This window comes from Perissodus microlepis, chromosome 13, assembly GCF_051167445.1.
Source record: "Perissodus microlepis isolate ML-2025 ecotype Zambia chromosome 13, ASM5116744v1, whole genome shotgun sequence".
Taxonomy (NCBI): domain Eukaryota; kingdom Metazoa; phylum Chordata; class Actinopteri; order Cichliformes; family Cichlidae; genus Perissodus; species Perissodus microlepis.
The window spans coordinates 17,378,922-17,400,701 of NC_140473.1; the positions used below are offsets into that span (position 1 = coordinate 17,378,922).

The 21,780-nt window shown below is 39.9% G+C and overlaps 1 protein-coding gene across 28 annotated transcripts in view; it reads left to right on the forward strand.

The window, feature by feature from the left end:
* Positions 1-18,323, forward strand: part of kcnma1a (potassium large conductance calcium-activated channel, subfamily M, alpha member 1a) — a 150,609-nt gene extending 132,286 nt beyond the window's left edge. For 14 of the 28 annotated variants that reach the window (XM_084947880.1, XM_084947859.1, XM_084947862.1 and 11 more), the window contains 8 exons: positions 1,735-1,848; positions 3,194-3,277; positions 5,089-5,219; positions 7,022-7,216; positions 7,677-7,795; positions 8,408-8,632; positions 9,719-9,747; positions 13,835-18,323. In XM_084947880.1, coding sequence (XP_084804006.1) covers positions 1,735-1,848; positions 3,194-3,277; positions 5,089-5,219; positions 7,022-7,216; positions 7,677-7,795; positions 8,408-8,632; positions 9,719-9,747; positions 13,835-13,986 — 1,049 coding nt within the window. In that variant the 3' untranslated portion in view covers positions 13,987-18,323. The remainder of the gene's footprint in view (positions 1-1,734; positions 1,849-3,193; positions 3,278-5,088; positions 5,220-7,021; positions 7,217-7,676; positions 7,796-8,407; positions 8,633-9,718; positions 9,748-13,834) is intronic. The other 14 variants (XM_084947881.1, XM_084947884.1, XM_084947869.1 and 11 more) reach the window with 3 other exon arrangements.
* Positions 18,324-21,780: the final 3,457 nt, after the last annotated feature.

Here is a 21,780-nt window from a genome sequence, read left to right on the forward strand (position 1 = left end):
TCGATGATCACGCTTCAGAAGCTTTGCAATTTTGAGACTGCTGCATCCCTCTGCAAGATATCTCACTATTTTTGACTTTTCTGTGCCTGTCAAGTCCTTCTTTTGACCCATTTTGCCAAAGGAAAGGAAGTTGCCTAATAATTATGCACACCTGATATAGGGTGTTGATGTCATTAGACCACACCCCTTCTCATTACAGAGATGCACATCACCTAATATGCTTAATTGGTAGTAGGCTTTCAAGCCTATACAGCTTGGAGTAAGACAACATGCATGAAGAGGATGATGTGGACAAAATACTCATTTGCCTAATAATTCTGCACTCCCTGTACAATAAAACATACAGACTGCACATTTTTGTTTTGCTATTTGCCATAAAGAGTAAGACCCACATAAAGCCGATACACAGTGACGACATTTAAAATAGATTCAATTCAAATTGGAATCTGACTTTTTATGTTTATTAAATTATTATGCCTCATAAAGAGTAGTAGCATTGGTAATAGCATTATATGTTTGAGGTGAAACAAAATTAAATTAAATTCAAAAAACACCAAAAAATGTAAGTTAGGTCTCAAAGAATAAATAATTAGTAAATTAGTAGGAAAACATTAGTTAAAAGTAACATATTGCTATAACTTTAATAATTTTTTATTGTTTTATTATATTTTATTTATTCAAATGTAAATAGTAATAATCGAAACCTATCAAAAACAGATGCATATATAAATCATGTAGTTATTTTTAGTATAAATTGAAACTGAAGCAACAGGGTTTTTTAAATGCCCAGTCGTGTGAATTCGGTAGCTTATAGAACCGTCTTTAACTCCAATAACTAGTAATTTTTTTTCTGCATGACTTTATCCATCTCTTACATCTTTGTGGGAAAAGTTTGACCCAGGCTTCTTTACAATGTTGCTTCAGTTCACTGAAGCTTGCAGGCATTCATTTATGCACAGGTCTCTTAAGGTCCTGCCATAGATTCCTTATTATCAGTTTGGGCTTTAACTGGCCATCGCTGCACCTCGTTTCATTTTATTTTCAGCCATTCTGTTGTAGATTTGCCTCTGTGCTATACACTATGACCAAACCTCTCATCTTTGGTCTTGTCCTTCCAGAGGACAGTTTCCAGAAGCATTGTGGGCTTTTTTCAAATTTAACTTTCGTAAACTTAAGTTATGCTGTTATATAGTAAAAAGAGGTTTTCTGCTGACAATATCTTCAAACAAGCCATACTTATTCTGTCTGTTTCTAATTACATTGTCATGAACATTAACCTTTAACATGCTAATTGATGCCTATAGGGTCAAACCTGTAGCTCTTGGGTTTTATGCAGTTTTTTTGAGCTTTGCCTGGTCTAAACTTGGGGTGATGCTGGGATGTCCACTATTGGGAATATTGTGGCATTGTGTTAACGCACACCCGAATGCTCCAGACCAGCACACTGTCAAAAATTGTGTTTTTATAGAGGTGCTCACACTTGCTGATGGTCAGTTAATCAGGTACATTTGATTAGCAGCACCCGGCTGGCTTTAATGCCTGTGGAAGCAGTGAGGGTGGCTTTGAGCTGAAAACTTTCTTTTTCACGTGACTCTATTTGTATTAAGTAGATATTAAGATTTAAACCCTTTACATCTGCTATAAAGTTTGCTGACCAGCCTGAATACTTGATCCATAACGCTGTTTTATCTGCTGATGTATTCAGCCTATGTCTTTGTTTCCGAATGTGTAAAGGTTTCACGCCTCCTGGAATGGACAGGTCATCTCCAGACAGCAGTCCAGTACATGGCTTCGTGCGTCAGGCATCTGTCACCACCGGATCCAACATCCCCATCATCACAGAACTAGGTAAAACTGTTTCCACCCACCTCAGTTGCAAACATTGCATGTTACATCCAGTAACTACCAGTCAACTCGTTATTCATTTCCAGATGTAGACACACAGAGCTAATAATCTCAGGCATCATTCTGCTATCAAAAGTTCCAACTCATTCGAGGTCAAACAGACTAAAGAATGCACGGTGTGGAATTTTTGTCCACTTTCATGTTGTTGATAGCTTTGCCCAACTTAACTTCATATTCGGATGTGGGTTACTGGATCCTGCAAGGTTTTTTTGTTGTTGTTTTTTTTTGTCAAGTGGTGACTCAACTTAAAGGTATCAAACACGCACTTTCGGGACAAAAGCCACATCTCCTGCCATTTGTCCACTAATGGACAAGAGAAACTCAGCCTGATGGAGAGAGTGAGAGAGGGAGAAAAGGGAAGAGAAAAGGTAGAAGAGGGAAAGTGCCTTGGTTGCAAAATGGGTCCATTTATTAATCACAATACCACTGGTTGTATTCCCAATGGTGATGGGGACTCATGAAACTTTCAGATCTCTGAGGGGCCTTCTAAAGCACTAGAGACTAGCTACTCTGTCTCCTCTGACCCAATTAGGGAGCAATGGAGCATGAGGCCAGCTAAGAAAAGGCCAGAAAGAGAAAGAAGCTGCCTAATATTACTTGTAACCAGCACAGCCATTACCTGAATTGAGCCTCTCCCATTACGCTCCTAACCGCATATGTAATCATCAAAACTAGATAATCCACGTTAGAGCCAAAGGCTTCTGTCCTGGACCTTAAAGCTCGTAGCTCTGGAGTTGCCTCTCTGCATGCTCTTTGCTTAGAAAATTTTCAAGCTGCAGCATCACTAGATGTGATAACATTGTCTTTTAGGAAAGGAAGAAGTAAGAGAATACAAAGGGAAGAGTGGCTGAGTGTCTTACGCCAAATATATGCTGTACTTACATTGTCATATGTTCAGGTTACAGTGCCAGAAGCAGATTAAAGTCACTTTCAAACCTAAAAAACACGCCTCATCTGAGTTTCGTGATCAATTTTGTTTGCATGGTGTGTGAAGTAGGTGTGTTTATGGATAAGATCCTTTTCTTTATCCGTCTCACTGCTTTACCATGAAATTATTTATTGTTGTTGAAGCGGCACGGTGCTGTGACAGCTCGGGCTTCGTATCTACTGTGCACTCTAATCCGGGGTGCTTCACTTTTAGACACCGGACAGCCGTGAATATTTCAGAGTAATTCCGAAGTTGACGCGAGCATTCTCGAGACACCCGAATGCCTTTACTGCAGTCTTTGAAACTGTTTCAATAACGACACAATTTCTCCCTCTCTCTGCACTGTCTCATCACCATTAGCTAAACCTGGCAAACTACTGCCATTGGTTTCACTCAGTCAGGAAAAAAAAAGTGGAACCAGCATACAAATGATAACAGAGCTGGGTAAGCTGAGCCTTTGTCCTCTGCTGCCGTTCGTTCCCCTCGCTCCGTCGCTCCGCTCCTCATCAGCTTGTCTTGATTTATCTGGCTGCAGTCAAGGCTCTCGCCGCTCCCATGGCTTCACTTTGAACACATTTTTATCCTTCGTTCTGGCTGAAATTGACTGTCTTGTTTTGGCCCTCTTTTTACTGATTTTTTTATTTTTCTTATTTATTTTGGGGCACTTTTTTTGTTTTCTTTCTTCCAGTTGGGTTTTTGTAGAGCTTCGCTAGGCCTTTGATCATGTTCAGTCTGTCCTTGTGGCTGTTTTCATAGCAACACCCCCTCGGCCTCTCACCACCCCTACCTCCCCTCCTTGCCACCTCCACACACACACTAACTCCCGCTCCCCCCCCCTTCACTCCTTTGGCCCAGGCCCGTTTGCATCAGCCCCCTTCTCTCTTTGACTGACATTTTTGTTCCACAGCTCACAGGAAACAAGGGAAGAAATCAAATTTCAAAAATAACAACAACGAACAAAATCTTTTAAGCTGTTTGTTTATTTTTAAAATGTATTTTTCTTTTTTTTTCTTTCCCTCATGCCATAACTCTGAGGCACAGATACTGCACGAGTCAAGCAGAAAACTTGTGTGATGCTCGTTTTTAGAGTAACGTTGGCTCATAGATTCATCGCTGTCCACTGCTGCTAGAAATACATTATAGGGAAAAAGATTTGCAGCGTAGCAAGAACTCATTCTTTTAAGAGGTTTTTTAAAAAATCCATTTATTATCAGGCTAGTTTCATTTAGACTGTGCAGATCATGTTTTTCTTCATCATAATATAAAAAGTGTGTTGTTATCTGGTTTTAATTCGACTTTCGGGGCGCAGGTAAATATGTGAGATGTATCTCCACAATGGTGATGATGTGACAAACACATCCATCAAGAAGGAATTTCCTAAAAAACAAAACAAACAAAAAAAAAAAACACAGCATGTCATTAAGTGCATGGTTTTCTCATGTGAGATAGTAGCCATTGTTGAAGTCTCAAATTTTACTTTTTAATGAACCCTTATAAATATATAGATATATGCTTTTTTTAAATACATACCTGTTTTTGTTTTTATGTATGCTACTGTCACTGTATTTTGAAATTCTGTGCAGTTATGTACCTTGGATAGCAATATAATAAATAATAAAAGAAAAACCAAAATGAGTATATAGTAGCTACAGAGATGCTAAGATTGGGGACTTCTTCAATGGTTATCTAAAGTTGTGGTTTGCCTAAATGTATGAAACGCACCCTGCATGTTATATACAGTACATAGAATTACATATATTATATTACATATAATATTCAATATGAAAAAGGTATTTTATTCAACAACACATTTTTGTCACATTCCAAACAATTAAACATATGAGGATAAAAAAAAGAGTATTTTTAAACTCGGGCATCAATTTTATGATAATTATTGATTTCATAATCAGTGGAAAACATGTCAATTGTTTGGAGAAGAAATGAATTTTCTTTTTTTTTTTTTCTTGTGTTTTAAAGTAAGTGCAGTGGTGTATATATGCAGTGAGATATAATGTGCATCTGATGTTGCATTATATTGGAAGCTCCAACCATACCGCAATATCTATATACCTGAGACCTTCTTCTTCCATTACTAAGATGTGTCCTAATCTTTTAAAATGTAACTCAGCATTTAAAAAAGAAGAAGAAGAAGTGTATCGTATGCTATTAAACTCTCAGGTGTGTTGGTGTCTATGTGCAAGCGCGCGTGCACTTCACTCTGCCCGTCTCTAACTCGGCTGTGTCCCCTCTCTCAGTGAACGACTCAAACGTTCAGTTCCTGGACCAAGATGATGATGACGACCCAGACACAGAGCTGTACCTCACTCAGCCCTTCGCCTGCGGCACCGCCTTCGCTGTCAGTGTACTCGACTCCCTGATGAGTGCGGTGAGTTCCTAAACAGACTGAAAACCCACTGTGCTGGAAAGTTGTTGTTTTTCTGTTTTAAATTTTACAATTTTTATTTTTGAAATTCTCCATCTGCATGCTTTAATAGCTATATTCATTACAGAGAAATAGAGAAGAGTTTCAAATAAAGTACATAAAGACTTAACTGCATGCTGTTGCTCAGGTAGAGACTGTAGATTAAGGTAGAGTTAAGACATTGCATTATGTTAATAAACCCAGATCATTTCCTTATTTTCCTTATTTACAATTAAATTGCTTTAGAACAATAATTTTTCAGATGTACCTGTACTCACCTATAAGTTACAAACTCAGCTGGTGTATATAATAAAAAAAAACACATCCTGAGGTGATGTGTTGACATAAATTTAAGTAGATGCGCAGTTTTGGCATTTCAAGTAGGCAGAAGTTGGTAAATGAAATGGCACAGTACATTGATCACATATGCCTGCCAACTCCACTGACATCAGAAGAGAAATAGTTGGCATCACTCACACTAAGTGTTGACTGTTTAACTTTCAGGAGTTTTATTTTAACAAAGTAAACTAAAAGTTAGTGTAGTAGTGGTGATATATGCGCAGCTATAAAGGGGCCAAAGAAATGCTGTTTTGTCATTTGTGATCACTGCGCCGGAGATAAGAAAAAAGATGAAATGGGCAGAAAACGAGCTACAGAAAAATTCTCCCTCTCCTGATGACCAAGTGTGCTGTTTCCCTTTGGTGCTGTGATGGCTTAATTCCAGCAGTTCTCTCTGCGAATAAGGGGTTAGAGGAGCGTGCGAAGCTGAGCTGTGCAGGGAGTATAGCGGGCGTCAGCTGTAGTCTGGCACTGGTCAGAGGTGAAGCCAGCTAATGGACACTGCTCATCCATCATGAGGCTCTGCAGGCCTGTCAGGGTCCCAGTGAGGGGCGCTGCCACTACGGCCTGTCTGCCTGGTGACATCAGCTGTCTTCACTCTTAGCAAAAGCAGGTTCTGATCGGCTTGAAGGACAGGAGAACCTGACACTTGCAGATCGCAGTCAAATTGTTGTTTCGAAAGTCAAAGCAGACCTTGTGGGGTGCGTGGGGAAAGAATTATGTTTTGTGGAAGTACTAGTGTTTTATTTAATGCAATGATCCCACATGTACTATAGTTAGCAAAATGCCCTTGACCATGTAGCTCTAAAATTTGATAGATTTATGTATCTTGAATTTTATGTATATTTTAGTGCAACCTAATGCAACATTTCTCATACTGAATACTTAAAGGGCTGGTTCACCAACTAACCCCCCCAAAAAAGCCAAAAAAGCATATGTTTGCACTTATCTAGTTGTATTTATTCATGTATATGGTTCCGTTTTCAAAGTCAGTTTTTAAAAAAATATTTTAATGTATTCGTCTTGGTAAATGGCGCATGAAAAGAAAGATTTTAAAATATCATTTTTTAAAGCAAATATTCACTATTGCATAAAAAGATCAGCATTTAAAAAAATGTATATTTTATAAGAAACGGGCACAGTGAAAAATGCCAGTGTTGAGATCTGTGGGTTATTGACCATAACAGCAAAGTGGTTTCTACAAAGATGTGTTTCTGTTGAATTTTGAAATAAATTCATTTATTATCAGAAACCTAAAGTCCAAACTACCTCCAGTGAAATATCACTAGAGGTAAGGAAGGAAATATGTTTTCAATAACTAATGAGTATGGAGAGGTAGTAAGGTCTAAGCACTTTTTGTCTGCTATAGCTCTACTGGTGACTCTAATGGCATCTGCTTATACATATACCTTTTTTTCTCTTTCCAGACATACTTTAATGATAATATCCTCACGCTGATTCGAACGCTGGTAACAGGGGGAGCCACGCCAGAGCTGGAGGCTCTGCTGGCTGAAGAGAACGCTCTCAGAGGAGGCTACAGCACACCACAAACTCTGGCCAACAGAGACAGGTGTCGCGTCGCCCAGCTAGCCCTCTACGACGGGCCATTTGCTGACTTAGGGGTAAGTGGATGTTTAAGTGCAGATGACACATTTTGCCACTACCCAGCAGCACACATCTGCCCACCTCTGCTGCTCCCGGGCCTTAATCTGATGTGAAGAATAGTGATCGTGCAAGGAAGCCTTAGTGGGTGGAGAGGGAAGATCGCTTTGAAGAGAACAATGAACCAACATGGTGTTGGTTCTAATTGGCTCCAACCTTGTTTTTAACAGGTTTTCTTAATCTTGTGAACTATGAGTAATGAAGGTTTTTTTGTTTTGTTTTTTTCTTGGATGAACTCTGGCATAATTTTACAACACTGCCAGTTTTTATTGCAGTCTCCTCTGCCAAAAGTTGCTGTTTACTGGCAAGCAAAAGACTGGTACAGAGCGCATGAATCTCACAACTTAACAATTCCATTTATTGTCCTAACCTGACTGACCTAACACACAATCATTGTTTCTTTGTTCTGTTGTTCACCAGGATGGCGGCTGCTATGGAGATTTATTCTGCAAAGCACTGAAGACATACAACATGCTGTGTTTCGGAATCTACAGATTAAGAGATGCACATCTCGGTGCACCAAGCCAATGTACAAAACGGTATGATACTTGCTTTTGCTCATTGACAAAATGAATATCTTGATGTAATAGAATGAATGATTACGCTTGTAGACTCCAGAGTACTGTTGTATATAGAGGCATTAGTATTAAACTCAGTGACTACAAGGTGTTCAGGTCTTGTGACTGCATAGCAAGCCCAAATCATCACCACTCCACCACCGTGCTTGACAGTTCGTCGAGGTGTTTGTGCTCATATTCTGGTATCCTGCATCCCTTCCAAATGAGCCATTTTTATTCAGTCTTTTTCTAATTGTGCAGTCATGAACTTTAACATTTAAAATACTAGCCAGAGCCCGTAGAGTCTGAGATGTAGCTCTTGGGTTTTATGCAATTTTATGTCAGAATTTCTCTGATCGTTTTCTCTGATCTTGGGGTGAATTTGCTGGGAGCTCCACTCCTGGGAAGATTGTGCTATTGTGTTAACATTTACCTGAATGCTCCAGACTGCAAACTGCCAAAACCCGTGCTTTTACAGAGTTGATCACGCTTGCTGATTTTCAGTTGCATTTGATTAGAAGCACCTGGCTGCTTTGCCGCTCTTTCATTGATGTATCTGAGTCTTATTGTCTGTAACATGTGTTTTCCGGCTAGGTATGTGATCACAAACCCCCCATACGAATTTGAACTGGTGCCCACCGACCTGATCTTCTGCCTAATGCAGTTCGACCACAACGCCGGCCAGTCCCGGACAAGTTTGTCCCACTCTTCCCACTCCTCCCATTCCTCCAGCAAAAAGAGCTCATCCGTGCACTCCATCCCCCCATCGAACCGGCAGAACCGCAGCAGCAAGACCCGGGAGTCCCGCGAAAAACAGAAGTACGCATACGCACATGTCCTGCAATCTGCCTGATTAGTGTTTTATACCCAACCTGTACAGTATGCTATAGGTGTGTGCGTGTGTGTGTGTTTGTGTGTGTAGACGGTGATGACACATGCACTGATGATTACTGTGTATTATGTGTTTGTGCTTTGCGTCCATGCCCTGTGTTTGTGTGTTTTGTTCATAATCATCTGCATGTGGTCTTCACTCTGACATCACTGCAGTCATAACATGGCATAAGCAAATTGGTAAACTCACTTTGTGGAGAACTGGGTTCATTTATTTGCCTCAAAGACTCGAGCCTCTTTTGCAAACAGTAAGGCCAATTGTTTGGATTAAACGGCCATTGTGGTTGGAAAGAAGATTACAGTAAAAAGCCCCAACCACAACTCACATTCAATATGTCGTTTGGTCTACCTGTTGTATTTGTCTTAATAGTTAGTTGTTTTGTGTTTATCTTGTAGTATTTGTGGAGTAAGTAACTGTTATGTGTTGGATATTTGTGCACATGATCAGCACACCTGGATCATGGATGTAACGTACTGTGATTTAGCTACTGTAGCTGATATTTATTATTAAGTTGATTTGGCTTGACATTACAGATACTCATAAGATCATCCCTCATTAGCAGTGTTGATATTTTGTTAATCATGGATGCATCTGTACTGCTTTATTGCATGTCCATGTTGGTAGCCCTTTTGAGCAGGCTATTATTTCCTGTACTTTATTATTCACTTATAAGATTATTTTCAAATTTGGTGAAATATTTTTGACAATACTTGGTGTTTATTCCATATTTTCTCCCAAAAATGAGCGTAATTTTCTTTTGACTTGGGAGAATAAAGTCATTTTTGAAGCGTGACATATTCTAAAAGCATGCAGATTTGTTACAATCGTACTCCAGAGCTGTTACGGAGTAAAGGAAAAGTCCTGAATACATCTTGAAACGTAGATGTATTATATCAACCGAATGCTGTAATGACAACATGTACGCATAAGATAGACTGGTAGCCATTTGTTAGTTGTGTATTAACTGTAAATACGCCTCACTTACAGTAGATTACTTACCTCTCTTTCTGAAGTGCAACAAGGATGAATAGAATGGGCCAAGGTATGCAAGTTAACGATTCTGCATGACTTAGCAACCTTTTTACCTGGGGTTCTGATCATAACTATGTCCTCTGTGGATATTGTTATGATGAGGGGAGTTTGTTTTATTTCTTACGTTCTTCAGACGTTAAGTAAACCATGCCTCAGTTTAAGTTTTGCTTTCATCTGGAAAGCAAAATGTCTGCTGCTGCTCCTGCCTCCCTGCCATGATCAGGACCATTTCCACACTGCATGAGGTTGAGACAACCCCTACACCCTACCACCCCACCCCACCCTGCCCCAACCTGCCCTCCCCCTCCTTTGTGCCTCTACCTCAGTTATTTATTTCATGATATGATTTTTTTTCCTCTCTCCTACAGACAAAATCATCTTCCACATTTTTTTTCTCATTATCTATCATGCCTTCTTACGGTTTATTTGAACTTGAGATGGTTTGCATTGTGTGAGAGGTCTGTGTGTTTGCGCATCTTCCCTCCTATTGAATGCTATGAGACGACTGTAGCAGACTTTCAGATGTAAAATTTATCCTCTCATTTAGCACAGCGACTATGTTATTATAACAGCATCAGCATGTACCGCAGAGCAACTATGTGTTGTAATACTGTACATACATGTACCATAGCTCACATGTAGGTCAGACTGATTCAAATCCCCCTGATGCAGCCAAATTGCTTACTTCTTCACAGAACTTTAAGAAAGTGTGTCCAGCCCTGTGCCATCGGTCACACTGCAAAAGTGGGAGGTGTGACCAATTTAGAGTTTAAATTGAAGGGGGAATATGAGTCTGTAAGTCTCCTCCTTGTAACCCTGCACGCCTGATATGGTGGTTTGAGGCGACATCACTAAGTTCACCGTATCAGCAGTAGACTCCGGAGAGAGATGGCAGACATCTTGCTTCACCTCAGGCACAATTCTACACATCAAATGTCTTTGCTGTAACACACAGCCCTGCAGCCTCAAGCTTGCTGACACACACACACACACACACACACACACACTCAAGCCCACACAAATGAATCTCTGCACATGCAGTCCTGCATGTAGACGAGCACTTTCACACATGCGCACACACACACACGGATGCGTGCACAGGGTGTGCTCCACATCGCAAAGTTAAAATTTGATATTACAACTTCACCCAAAAGGAAGTGACATCTTGAATGGCATTGCAGTCGCCTGTGAAGTGCTGGGAGTGAGTTTACAAACTTCTGACAGCTGGCATACACACTTCCCTTTCCTCAGAAACACTGCTCTCATAGCCTACTTAAACATGAAGAGATTCTCTCCTAGATGACACATCCAACCCTCTCAAATCTCCTTCCTGCTCTCATGCTGACAGTGATTTTAAGAGCTCACTCTGAAATGCGACTGTTTAGGGTATGGTGCACTTTTTAAAATTATTAGCTAAACAACCAGATCACCCAAATCGCAAAAGACATATTTTCTATAATTCCACTATCGGTAAATGGTCCTACAAAAAGTTCTGGTTTTATTGCATGGTATCTATTTCTTTGATTTCTGCGACCATCCAAATACAACACAAGTGAATAGAATTTCACAGCACTAACAATTTAGAGTTTACCACTAAAGGCACATTTTCCTGTCGATACTTGAAAAGATTAATTAAATTCAGTGTTTACAAGTACAAAGTACCGGTTCAGTTGTGGATCATCCTGTGGTTCCCTGTTATTCTGTCAATCCTAATCCACTATTATTTGTTTGTTTTTGGAGATGAGCTATTTATTTGGTTTTCGTTTAGTTGGAGTAATTCAGGTTTATTGTGTGTGCTGAAAATCTGTTCAGATGCTGCACCTGAAAAGCACAGACAGTGGGACCTCTCTGGATAATAACAGTTTAATAACAGAACCCCAGTTTTACCAAACAAGAAATACTGCATCCCTGCTCACAGCTAGGACCTTTTACCTCTTTTCCACCGATGTAGTGCTGGTGCAGAGCCAGTCCTCTCCTTTACCTTTTGAAATCCTGCTCAATTTTTAAGTTGCTTAATGGTAGAACATGGCATAGCTTCAAGTAGCAAACGCTTGGGTAACATCCATTTGAAAAAAGCTTTAATAGATGGCTGCCCCTCCCTGAGCCTGGTTCTGCCAGAGGTTTCTTCCTGTTAAAAAAGGAGTTTTGCCTTCCCACTGTTGCCAAAGTGCTTGCTCATAGGAGGTCATATTATTGTTGGATTTTTCTTTGTATGTATCATTGTAGGGTCTACCTTACAATATAAAGCGCCTTGAGGTGACTGTTGTTGTGATTTGGCACTGTATAAAGAAAATTAAACTGAATTGAATTGAAAATTGAATTAATAAGTAAAATCTGCAAACTGTATCTATGATTCAGTGAGATGCTTTTGTACCAGCACATTTGTGCACACATGTGCTTATGCCACTTTTTAGGAATAGTGCCACTTTTTACATGAAAAAGCAATGAACCAGTTCAAGGGGACATGCTCATCAGCTAGCAACTTGTCATTCACAAGTTAGCCCATTTCTCAGTCAGGTCCTTGCACATTGCATTCAGTTTCACTACATGAAGAACAGGTTTCATAAGGGGACTAATTTAACCATTGTGTTAAATCTCAGTGCTAAAATCTGTCTTTTAAACTATGATCAGTAGGGTTAGGGTTGGTACCTTTTATATCATCTTTTATACTATGATCATGAGTGTGGCCAACCTTTGATGAGCGAGCTGTGTAGCAGAAAAACAACAACAAAAACAACAAATAACCGGTCAAATATTTTAAAAATAATTTTCTTTGGTTTCTTTTCGTTTTCTAAACTTGATTTCACACTGAAAAAAAATCAGGACACAGACTTACTAAAAGCTATGTTGCATTCCCTCTTCTTTTAATACTCTAATCCTTCATTTTTCTCGGTGTGAACTGAGGAGATTCTGCTGCTTTCAAAGCAAAATGTTTCCTCATTTTTGCATATATTGAATTTCAGCTTTTAAATATTTCATAATAATCCACTATTGTTGTTAAGGGAAATTATCAAATATTTTAATGGGTGATGGGACAGCCCGACAGGAAGGCCAGTTTAGTACAGATGGAGAGATGCTTTTTTGTTCCCTTCCCAACTTTTTTCTTAGCACCAGCACGTAATATTTTGTCTTTATTACTTTTATTTAAATAATGTTTAAATGACTTGCAAATTTATGTGTATATATTATTTATAGTGTGTGTATATATTTTACACACCATATTTCTTAGAATGGTAAATGAGCCCCTGTAAAAATGTGTCAAATGTGTATTCTTGTAAATGGCAATGCATCTACATAGTTTTAATGATAATACCAAGATTTCTAAATCTATTGCTATACTTTAATATTGTAAAGGCTTGATATTTAAATTCACCCAGATTTTTTTTCCCTTCAATTAAAAAAAAAAAAAAAAGTCCCACATTTGCTTCCACTCACACTGCCCTTGGCAATTTGAGGGTATTTGTGTTGAATTTGAATCCACCCGTTCCACATCTTGAGTCTGGCTGGTGAGAGGAATACACTCATTGGAGGTTTTATACAGACTATTTCTTTGCTATAAAGAGATTCTTAAAAAATAGTCTTTATTTAGACTATTTTTTAAGAATTGACAACACAGAGTCAACTGACATTGACTCTGTATTGTGGTGACAGCAGAAATCTCTGGAATGGATGTCTCAAAATCTGGAAATAAAACCAAAACTATCCAAAAACAGGAGAAATGGTAAAAAAGAAACAGTTTTCTGTTTTGTAATTTGGGTGAGCAGATCCTGAAATATGCTTTAGTATGTACTGTATAGCATACTAGTCTGTTCTTCTTTTTTCTTTTCTCTTATCAGTCTTCACACAATTAATTAGAAATCTGATATAACATACCCACATAAATACAAAGTCAGTTATGGACAATGCCACCATATCAACTTCAGATTGGCTCAGGTCACCAGAAACCAAACTGAAAGTGGACCTTGCGTACGACAAAGAATGCCATGCAAATCTTAATCTCACTTAAACTGAGGCAGTATGGTTGTAACTAAACCAGCATTGCATACTTTTTCTAACTAAACCCTTGTTTTCTTCCTCTCTCACGTTTTCCCCTTTAGAAAAGAAATGGTTTACAGATGAACCAGAAAATGCCTACCCAAGGAACATTCAGATCAAGCCCATGAGCACTCACATGGCCAACCAAGTCAACCAATACAAATCCACTAGTAGTCTGATTCCACCAATCAGAGAAGTTGAAGATGAATGCTGAACACCAGGCTTTCTTGCTGACTCACCAGACATCTGTACGCTCTTTACGAAAGAGATTGGAAGAGATCACCAAAGGAGGGATGATGATGATGATGATGATGATGATGATGATGATGATGATGACAGAGGTGGTGAAGATTGACACATTTCTCCTCACTCCTTCTTCTAATTGAGGGTTGGACAGGAACCCAGACTGGGAAGGGACCTCCTATGTGTATATGTTTAATGTTACTTCCATGCTCTTGGACATTTGTTTTATTTATTTATGTGTCCATAGAAATGTACATAATGACAATCAAATAAGGATTGTACAGCCCCTTCCCTCTAGCACTTTTTGGAATTATTTTGAGAGTTGACGGAAAAAAAAAAGAAGAAGAGTACTTCCTGTAATTCTTTGCAATAGTTCACCTCTTCATGTGACCAGACTCCATGGCTGAGGTGACTGGTTATTGGAGGATGAGGGTTGCAGCGATAAACTGATCATATCATCTCCCAAAGATTAACTCAGTTGCGTCACATCAAACCGGCTGGGTTCATCGCCGTCATATCTCCCGTCTGCTTCTGTTCTATTTGCACTAAAACTGAACAAGTTTCTTTCCACAGAACAACTGGAAACATCAACACCCCCACCTCCCCATGCCACCTCTGAGTAAAGAGTCATTGAGGAGATGACGGAGGAAGGGAAAGGAGGAAGGGCTGCTCGGCTTTGGAGGCATACTAATTTTGTTCTCAGTTTGTTACTCATCGTGTCATTGCTTTAAGGTTTTGCTGTTTCACCTTGACTCGCCATGTTGAGTGAGATCAATCCAGGCCTGAAAACAACAACAAAAAAAAAGGAAATCAAATATTGCAAATTGGTAATCTAAAAACTCAAGACAATGGTGCAGTGTTGGTGCATGCTGGCTGGAAGGAGAGCCCGAGTCTTCTGCTGATGTGTCAGATACCTGTGCTTGAGCCCAGTAGATATCGCGGTTAATCAGCCTGAATACATGAAAAGGATAAAAAAACAACAACAACAACAACAAAAACCTGCTCTGTCCTTCATGCATTCAGGTTTATGTATAAACTGTGTGTATGTGTGTGTCGTATTACAGCCACTTGTCCTTCTGATGCTGCACTGTCACTCCCCACCAACACTGATTTGTATGTGATGAAGCACCTTTGAGGGAACAGAATGTTTGAAAAAAAAAAAAAAAAAGAGTCACAATAGACACAAACAGTAGGAGATCATAAATCACTTGGATATTCTAACAAAGGCATTGAGTTGCATCCAAAACCAAACCAAAATAGCCAACTATGATTGAGCGTATCTAACATGAACAGCAGCTGCATGGCGTTATAACTGTAACAGCACTGGGGTCACTCAGCAAAGTGGTGTATTGCCTGTAACATAAAGTTAATATATGAGGAAAGAAATGCCACATATTGCGTAATAGTGGGCATCAGTGGGTCCTCCTTAGATCGGAGCAACTGCCTGGCACGGGGTTGGCACAGAGGCAGTAAAGAGCTTGGATGTTCTCTGTTGCCAGCCCAGATGTCGCACGCCAAGCTGCTGTGTTCAGTCCTCGAACACGAGGAAATGCTCAAGCATAGTTGGTGGAAATGCAACAAATGCCACAGGCATAAGGACAAGGAAGTGGAACATGCTTGGGTGCAACATGAGTGTATTTTCTGTATGCTAACGCGCCTATATATCTAAATGAGGCTGCTGCATGGACGGAGGATTGACCCGGTAGCCTCGTACTCCTAATGGTCAACCTTGTCCAAGAAAAAAAAAGTAGTGGGATTTATACATTTCAGCATAATTATTTTATATCCATAAACATAATCAATTTGTACTTATTTTTCTAGTCAAGAGCAAAGTTAAAAGTACTTTAGGAGAAGACTGAATTGATATATTTAATTACAACTACATATCAAAAGATTTTATGTTGGACTGTCACTTTGTCACGTATACTAAAACAAATGATTATTTTTTTAATCACCCTAGCCCCTCTCTGACAGACTGCATCACTCTGGAGCTAACATAGCTTAGACTAGCTTGCATTGTGAAAACATCTTCAGCTTGGCAGCTCAGCTCTGTTGAGTGCTTGTAGAAATAAATTTAGGCTAATCGGAAGCCTCCTTTGGTTGCACAGATGCAGTGTCTACTAAATAATGTGTCTACTACTAAGCGTCCCTTGCTGAGAACATGCATAAAGGGAAGAAAGGCGTAAAGGAGTTGTGTTTTGGGGGAGGGGGTAAATGTACTTAACTAAGGAGTGGATTAGAATGGTTAATAATGACGGGATGAATAGAAAGTTTCTCCCACTGTGTGCAGACCAGAACCGAACGACCTTTATTAGATGACTGTGACCTAAATTAGGTCCCTAGCATGGAGTAGGAGTGTGTACACTACCACAAAGTGTGCTAGTATTTTCCACAGAATATGACCGGGAGACGCTGTTTGTTTATTGCAGCGATCCTGCTCTATAGATTGTAAAGAGAACGTCATTCTGAAAATAGAAAACAATTTTGGAAAATGGAAAAGATGATACTGTGCTAAATATGTTTGTGTAAACTCAACCCATGATATAGATCACATTTCTTTCTCAATCAAAATGATCTGAGCCTCAGTGTCCGTCTATTGGGTGTGGTACAACTATGCTGAAGCCTCATACACATTGTCCTGAAGTGAACTTTTGAACTGTGATTACATCGTTGTCACACATTGTAGCAAATAGGTTTCTTTTTGGAAAAATATGTGAGTAAAATGTACGTATAATTGGGTTGTTAACGCCATACTTTCTAGCCTGAACTTTAAGGAATTAATATTTGGTAACGTCGGTCACTCATTCTACATAAAAATCGACAAACTGATTGTTCTGTTGAGAAAAAAAAAAGATGAATATGTATCTCAAAAAAATAAAAGATCTTGGTTTATTGTAGGAATGCGGAGACTATTCAAGTACTGTATGTGGCACATGGATAGGTTAGGCAGAATTTGATCAGCCATCACGAAGATGAAAGGTAGCACCAATTCAGCAATTATCGAAAGACAGGACATCCTTCGTTTTCCTGTTTCTATTACTTTGCTTTGTAACAGGGTTTACATTCCATTTTGTCAGCTCATCATTATCTATCACAAACTGTCACAACTGCTTCTTATTTGTTTACAGAATATTTTTGAGGCACTTAAACATAGCAAAGTGGTACATGCTGCAAACCGGCATAAACTCGCAAAGTAATGCACCATTTACTTTCATTATACTTGATTACTGTGCTTTTTTTTTTTTTTAGACCTGAACCCTCATTGCACAACTCATTCAGGCTGGCATTACTCACAACACTGGACTGAGATGTCTCTCCTTCCTACATCTTTTCAGATGTTCTTTGCATTGTATACCTCTAAAGTTTTTAGAGTGTTTTTTTTTTTTTTTGAAGTGCCATGAAGAGTTCAGTTGAGCAGGCATCCTTCAGTCATTCAGGGACACAGGCTTCCTTTAAGGGAGTCCACGTGTTTTCCACTGTGAGAATAAAGTCTTGTACTGACATGGAGAACATCCAAGCCATCAATGCCTCCATGCCAGTATAGTGCCAGGCAGTGCAGAAGGTCAAGAGGAGGGCCCATATTAAGTCCCACTAAAGCGAAAAGTGGCATACAGGAGGCCCGAGGGGCTGATGGGGCAGATGGATACAAGCTTCAGTCAATAAATCACACATGTCCTATCTGCCAGATGCTTTGTTAAAGGTTAGCAGGTTGTGTCATACAGTGTAATGAGATATGGATGACTGAAAGATGCACAGATGTGTTGTTATCCACTGAACAAATCAAAAGACTGACGCGTCATATGTTACTGTTACAGTATGTTGCATTAATTTTGTTAATCTATTTTTTTGCTGTAAAGGATGGAAATAGAAACTTATTTGCTGGGAAATGTACTAGATATATAATAGAACATAAAATACTTATGGGGATAGGAGGTGGGTCTCAAGTCTTAATAATACATGAAAACTGCATTCAGCATTTTTTTTTTAAAGAAAACTTGCTTTTTTTTTGGCTGCCTATCAGTTCAGGAAGAATTCAAGATATTGCTCTTGTTTATCACAGATAGGATTTCTTAGTACATCATCATTGCAGCAAACGGAAGTTTGACACAGCAGTCTAATTAGTTTGGATGCGTTCAAGATGTGATGGATAAATGGATTATTTGATGGTGCTGAGTTGATCTACCTGACTCTGTCAAATATAATCTGCTGATAAATATACTGTCTTGTACAAAAAAATTGTACATAGATTGTACATGGTTTCTTTTTGTATTTTTTCTCAAATTAAAATGGATGTATTTGTGTTCTAAACCTGGACATTCTCCTAATTGTTTAGAAAAATTCCAGCTACAAACAGCAGTTCTCAGTTATGAACTATACAATTATATATTTGGAACGACCATAAATAGAAAGTGATACAGTACATACACAACTATTACATGTAGTTTATACTTGTAAACAATGTCCATACGTTAAATAATGTTATACACTTGCGAATACTTTATTAGGTACATCTTGGTAGTACTAGGCCACCTTTTGCCTTCAGTACTGTTTTAACTCTTCATAGCATAGATTTAGATCCTATGTGAACTGTAGCCTCAATTTCCTGTTCTTAGTTAACAAGAGTGGTACCCATTGTTGTCTTCTGCTAGTGGAGCCCATCTGCTTCAGGGTTCAACATGTTGAGCATTTGGAGACACTCTTCTCCATAGCTTGGTTGCTGTGTGTGGGTATTTGAGATACTGTTGCCTTCCTATCAGTTTGAAGCAGTCCGGACATTTTTCTCTGACCTTCTCTGACAAGGTATTTTCTTCCAGAGAACTGCTGCTTGGACCATTCTCAGAGGTGGTTATTTAGGAAATTCCCAGTAGATCAAGAGTTTCTGAAATATTCAAAATAGTCTGTCCAGCACTAACAACCGTATTATGTTCAAAGTCACTTAAATCACCTGTTTGCCCCCATTCTGATGCCCGGTTTGAACTTCAGCAGGTCATCTTGACCATGTGTAGATACACAGGTTCAATTTGATTGTCTGATTAAATTCTGTGTTAAGAGTTAAACCAGTTTGTCAGGTGTACCTAACAAAGGAGCTGGTGACTCTATTTTAGTAGCAGGCTCAGAAACTCAGCTAGCCTGCTTCATCGGGTCTGTGTTGGGGTGTTTTGATCTGATTTAAGCAATAATTGACAGATAACATAAGCAAACATCCCTCAAAAGTTTTACCATATATTGGCTCTTTTCCACAATGTGTCTTTTGCTTCTCCTCCTTTAGTCTGGTTCTGCTGGAAGTTTCTTCCTGTTACCACCATCACTAAGCATTTGCTCATCAGCATCTGATTGTTGGGGCTTTCTGTCTGTTACTGCAGAGTCTTTACCTTACATTATAAAGCTTCTGGAGTTTAGTAAGCCTTCCAACACAGTGCTTTCTATTAGATACACCGAAATCTTGTATTTGTCTGATAGGTGTCCATTCTGTGCAGTGTTTGCACAACTCTGTTTGCAAATGAAAAAAAAAACAAAACGCTCAGACCAAACCAAAATCACTCCAGCCAACAACATGGAGCGTTCATGTTCGTGCACAACATCAAATATGACCACCATCAGTCTACCCACATGCCAAATTATCTCTCTAAACATGTACAGTACAGCTGAAAAAGACCCAGCCCCTGACCTTGACCATGAACAGGAGACACCTGAGATGAATACAAACTGTATTTTACAATCCTCACCCTGCCGAGGGGTCGGTGACCCTGCCGTCCAAGTCCCACCACCAATCGCGTATCCTCTGAGTCTGCCATTAGTCTTGATTTACGTTTACTGACACGCTATTAGCTGCTCCATCACTTTCACCTGTCACACTGTCAATCAATGAGGATCCACACAGTGATGGGTGGGAATAGCATTCTGTCCACAGTAGCTCGTATATCTCCGCCAAGACAGTGACAGTGGATGAGTAAAGGACATCATACCAGGTATCTCGCTGTGCTGTCATGTCAGCGCTGTGGATGTGCGCCACATCAGGATGTGTAGCATCTTAATGTGGATTTGGCTTGCAGATACAGTTATTATAGAAGCGACTGATTTATTGAGGGAGTAATCCTCTTTCTCGCTGTTAGAGCTACGACATGTCAAAGCGAAGCCCGCACCTTGACGAGCATGTCATTAAACAGCGCTAAAGTTGGAGGATTTTTAACCTTTCTGTAATGCAGTAATTTTCCAACTCCAATAATCTGTTTAGATATACACTGCAGTGAACACTGTGCTGCCCGTGTCAAGGGTACGGAGATATCTCCCGAGAATCCTTCAAACATCACGAGCAGCACCAATTCTGAGGTGTTATGATGTGTCAGGATGACTTCTCAGACAACGAGCCACTCTTATCTCATAGCTAGAAATCAGTGGACATCTCATAAGTCTCCGAGCCCTGCCCTCCTTCCCCTCCTCCTCCTCCTCCTCAGCTGAAGTGTGCAATTTCACACTCCAACGTCAAACAGGCGGTCAGAAAGAGAACGTATGACCCACCCTGGCATTTGTCCTCATTTCTCTCTCAAATGTGCAAACACTATTACCCTTGGGTTATCTTAAGTGGTGTGGTGAAGAATCCCGGCCTCTCTCCTCTCTTCTCCATGCCAGACACCCAGACATCAAAACACGACAAGCGGTACGGACAGAGCAGGGATAAAAGACAGAGTGAGGCAGGAGGGGAAAGCGATGGAAATGGAGCAGATGTTTGTGCGGCTGCTGATTTGTGGCCTGATAAGGGTGCTACACAGGCAGCTGGAATTGATGGCTTGTTAGTGAGGACGGGCCCCTCTGTGAGATGTTTTCAAAATGATTGATTTACAATAAAGTGGCTCCGGGTGTGTGCATGCAGGCAGAACTGATGCAGATCGATCCCGCTGAAATTGATTGATCAGCCATTTAGGTTGGCAGTGTGTTTACTGAACAAAAACGAGCAGGACTCTCCTCCCAGCTCCCCCCTCCACCCCCACCCAACTCTCCATAAAGCAGAGGAGAAATGCCACCTCTGGGCCTGTCTCATTTCTCTGGAGGTGGCAGCAAATACAAGCCCTATCAGAATATGAACCATAAAAATGTAATCATACAGTGAGAAATACTGGCATAAACGTTTACGATTGTGTACTTTATTCTCCTATCAACGTGTCCTTCTGTGACTTGGAGATACTATGCCTTTAAAAATAATGACTTACCTGCTCTATGCAAAGGGAGGGAATACTGTTTGCCTTATCTCAGTGTCACATTGAGACTTTCAGAGGGAGGCATAGAAATAACTAATAACAGTGGATTTCAGTAAACAAGCAGCACATTCTCAGCCATACTTAAAGCTGACACACCAGCAACCTTTAGCCTACCTACACTCACATGCCTGTCATACATAATGTAGAACAGCCCTCAAGTGTTAAAGTGCCTCGTGTATGGCAATTTTTCCAAACGGCACATACAAGGGTCTCCGTGTACATTTTATAAGGAGTTTTACTGATGGATAAAGCACAAGGACAATGTTTACCATGTGACCTTTGTGACTTTTCTTTACTTCCTCTTTGCCAAAACAAACCTCTCCACCAGCCAGCTAAGGACTTAAATCACCTGTCCTCGCACGCCTCATCCTGTTATTTGGATAATTGCCAACAAGAGCAAGCTTTTCCATTCTCAGGACGACGTGTGGTGGCCCCATCATGTTCCTTATTAACAATTTTACACACTTCGTCGCAGCGAGAGGGTGTCAGAATGCCAATAATATTTACCG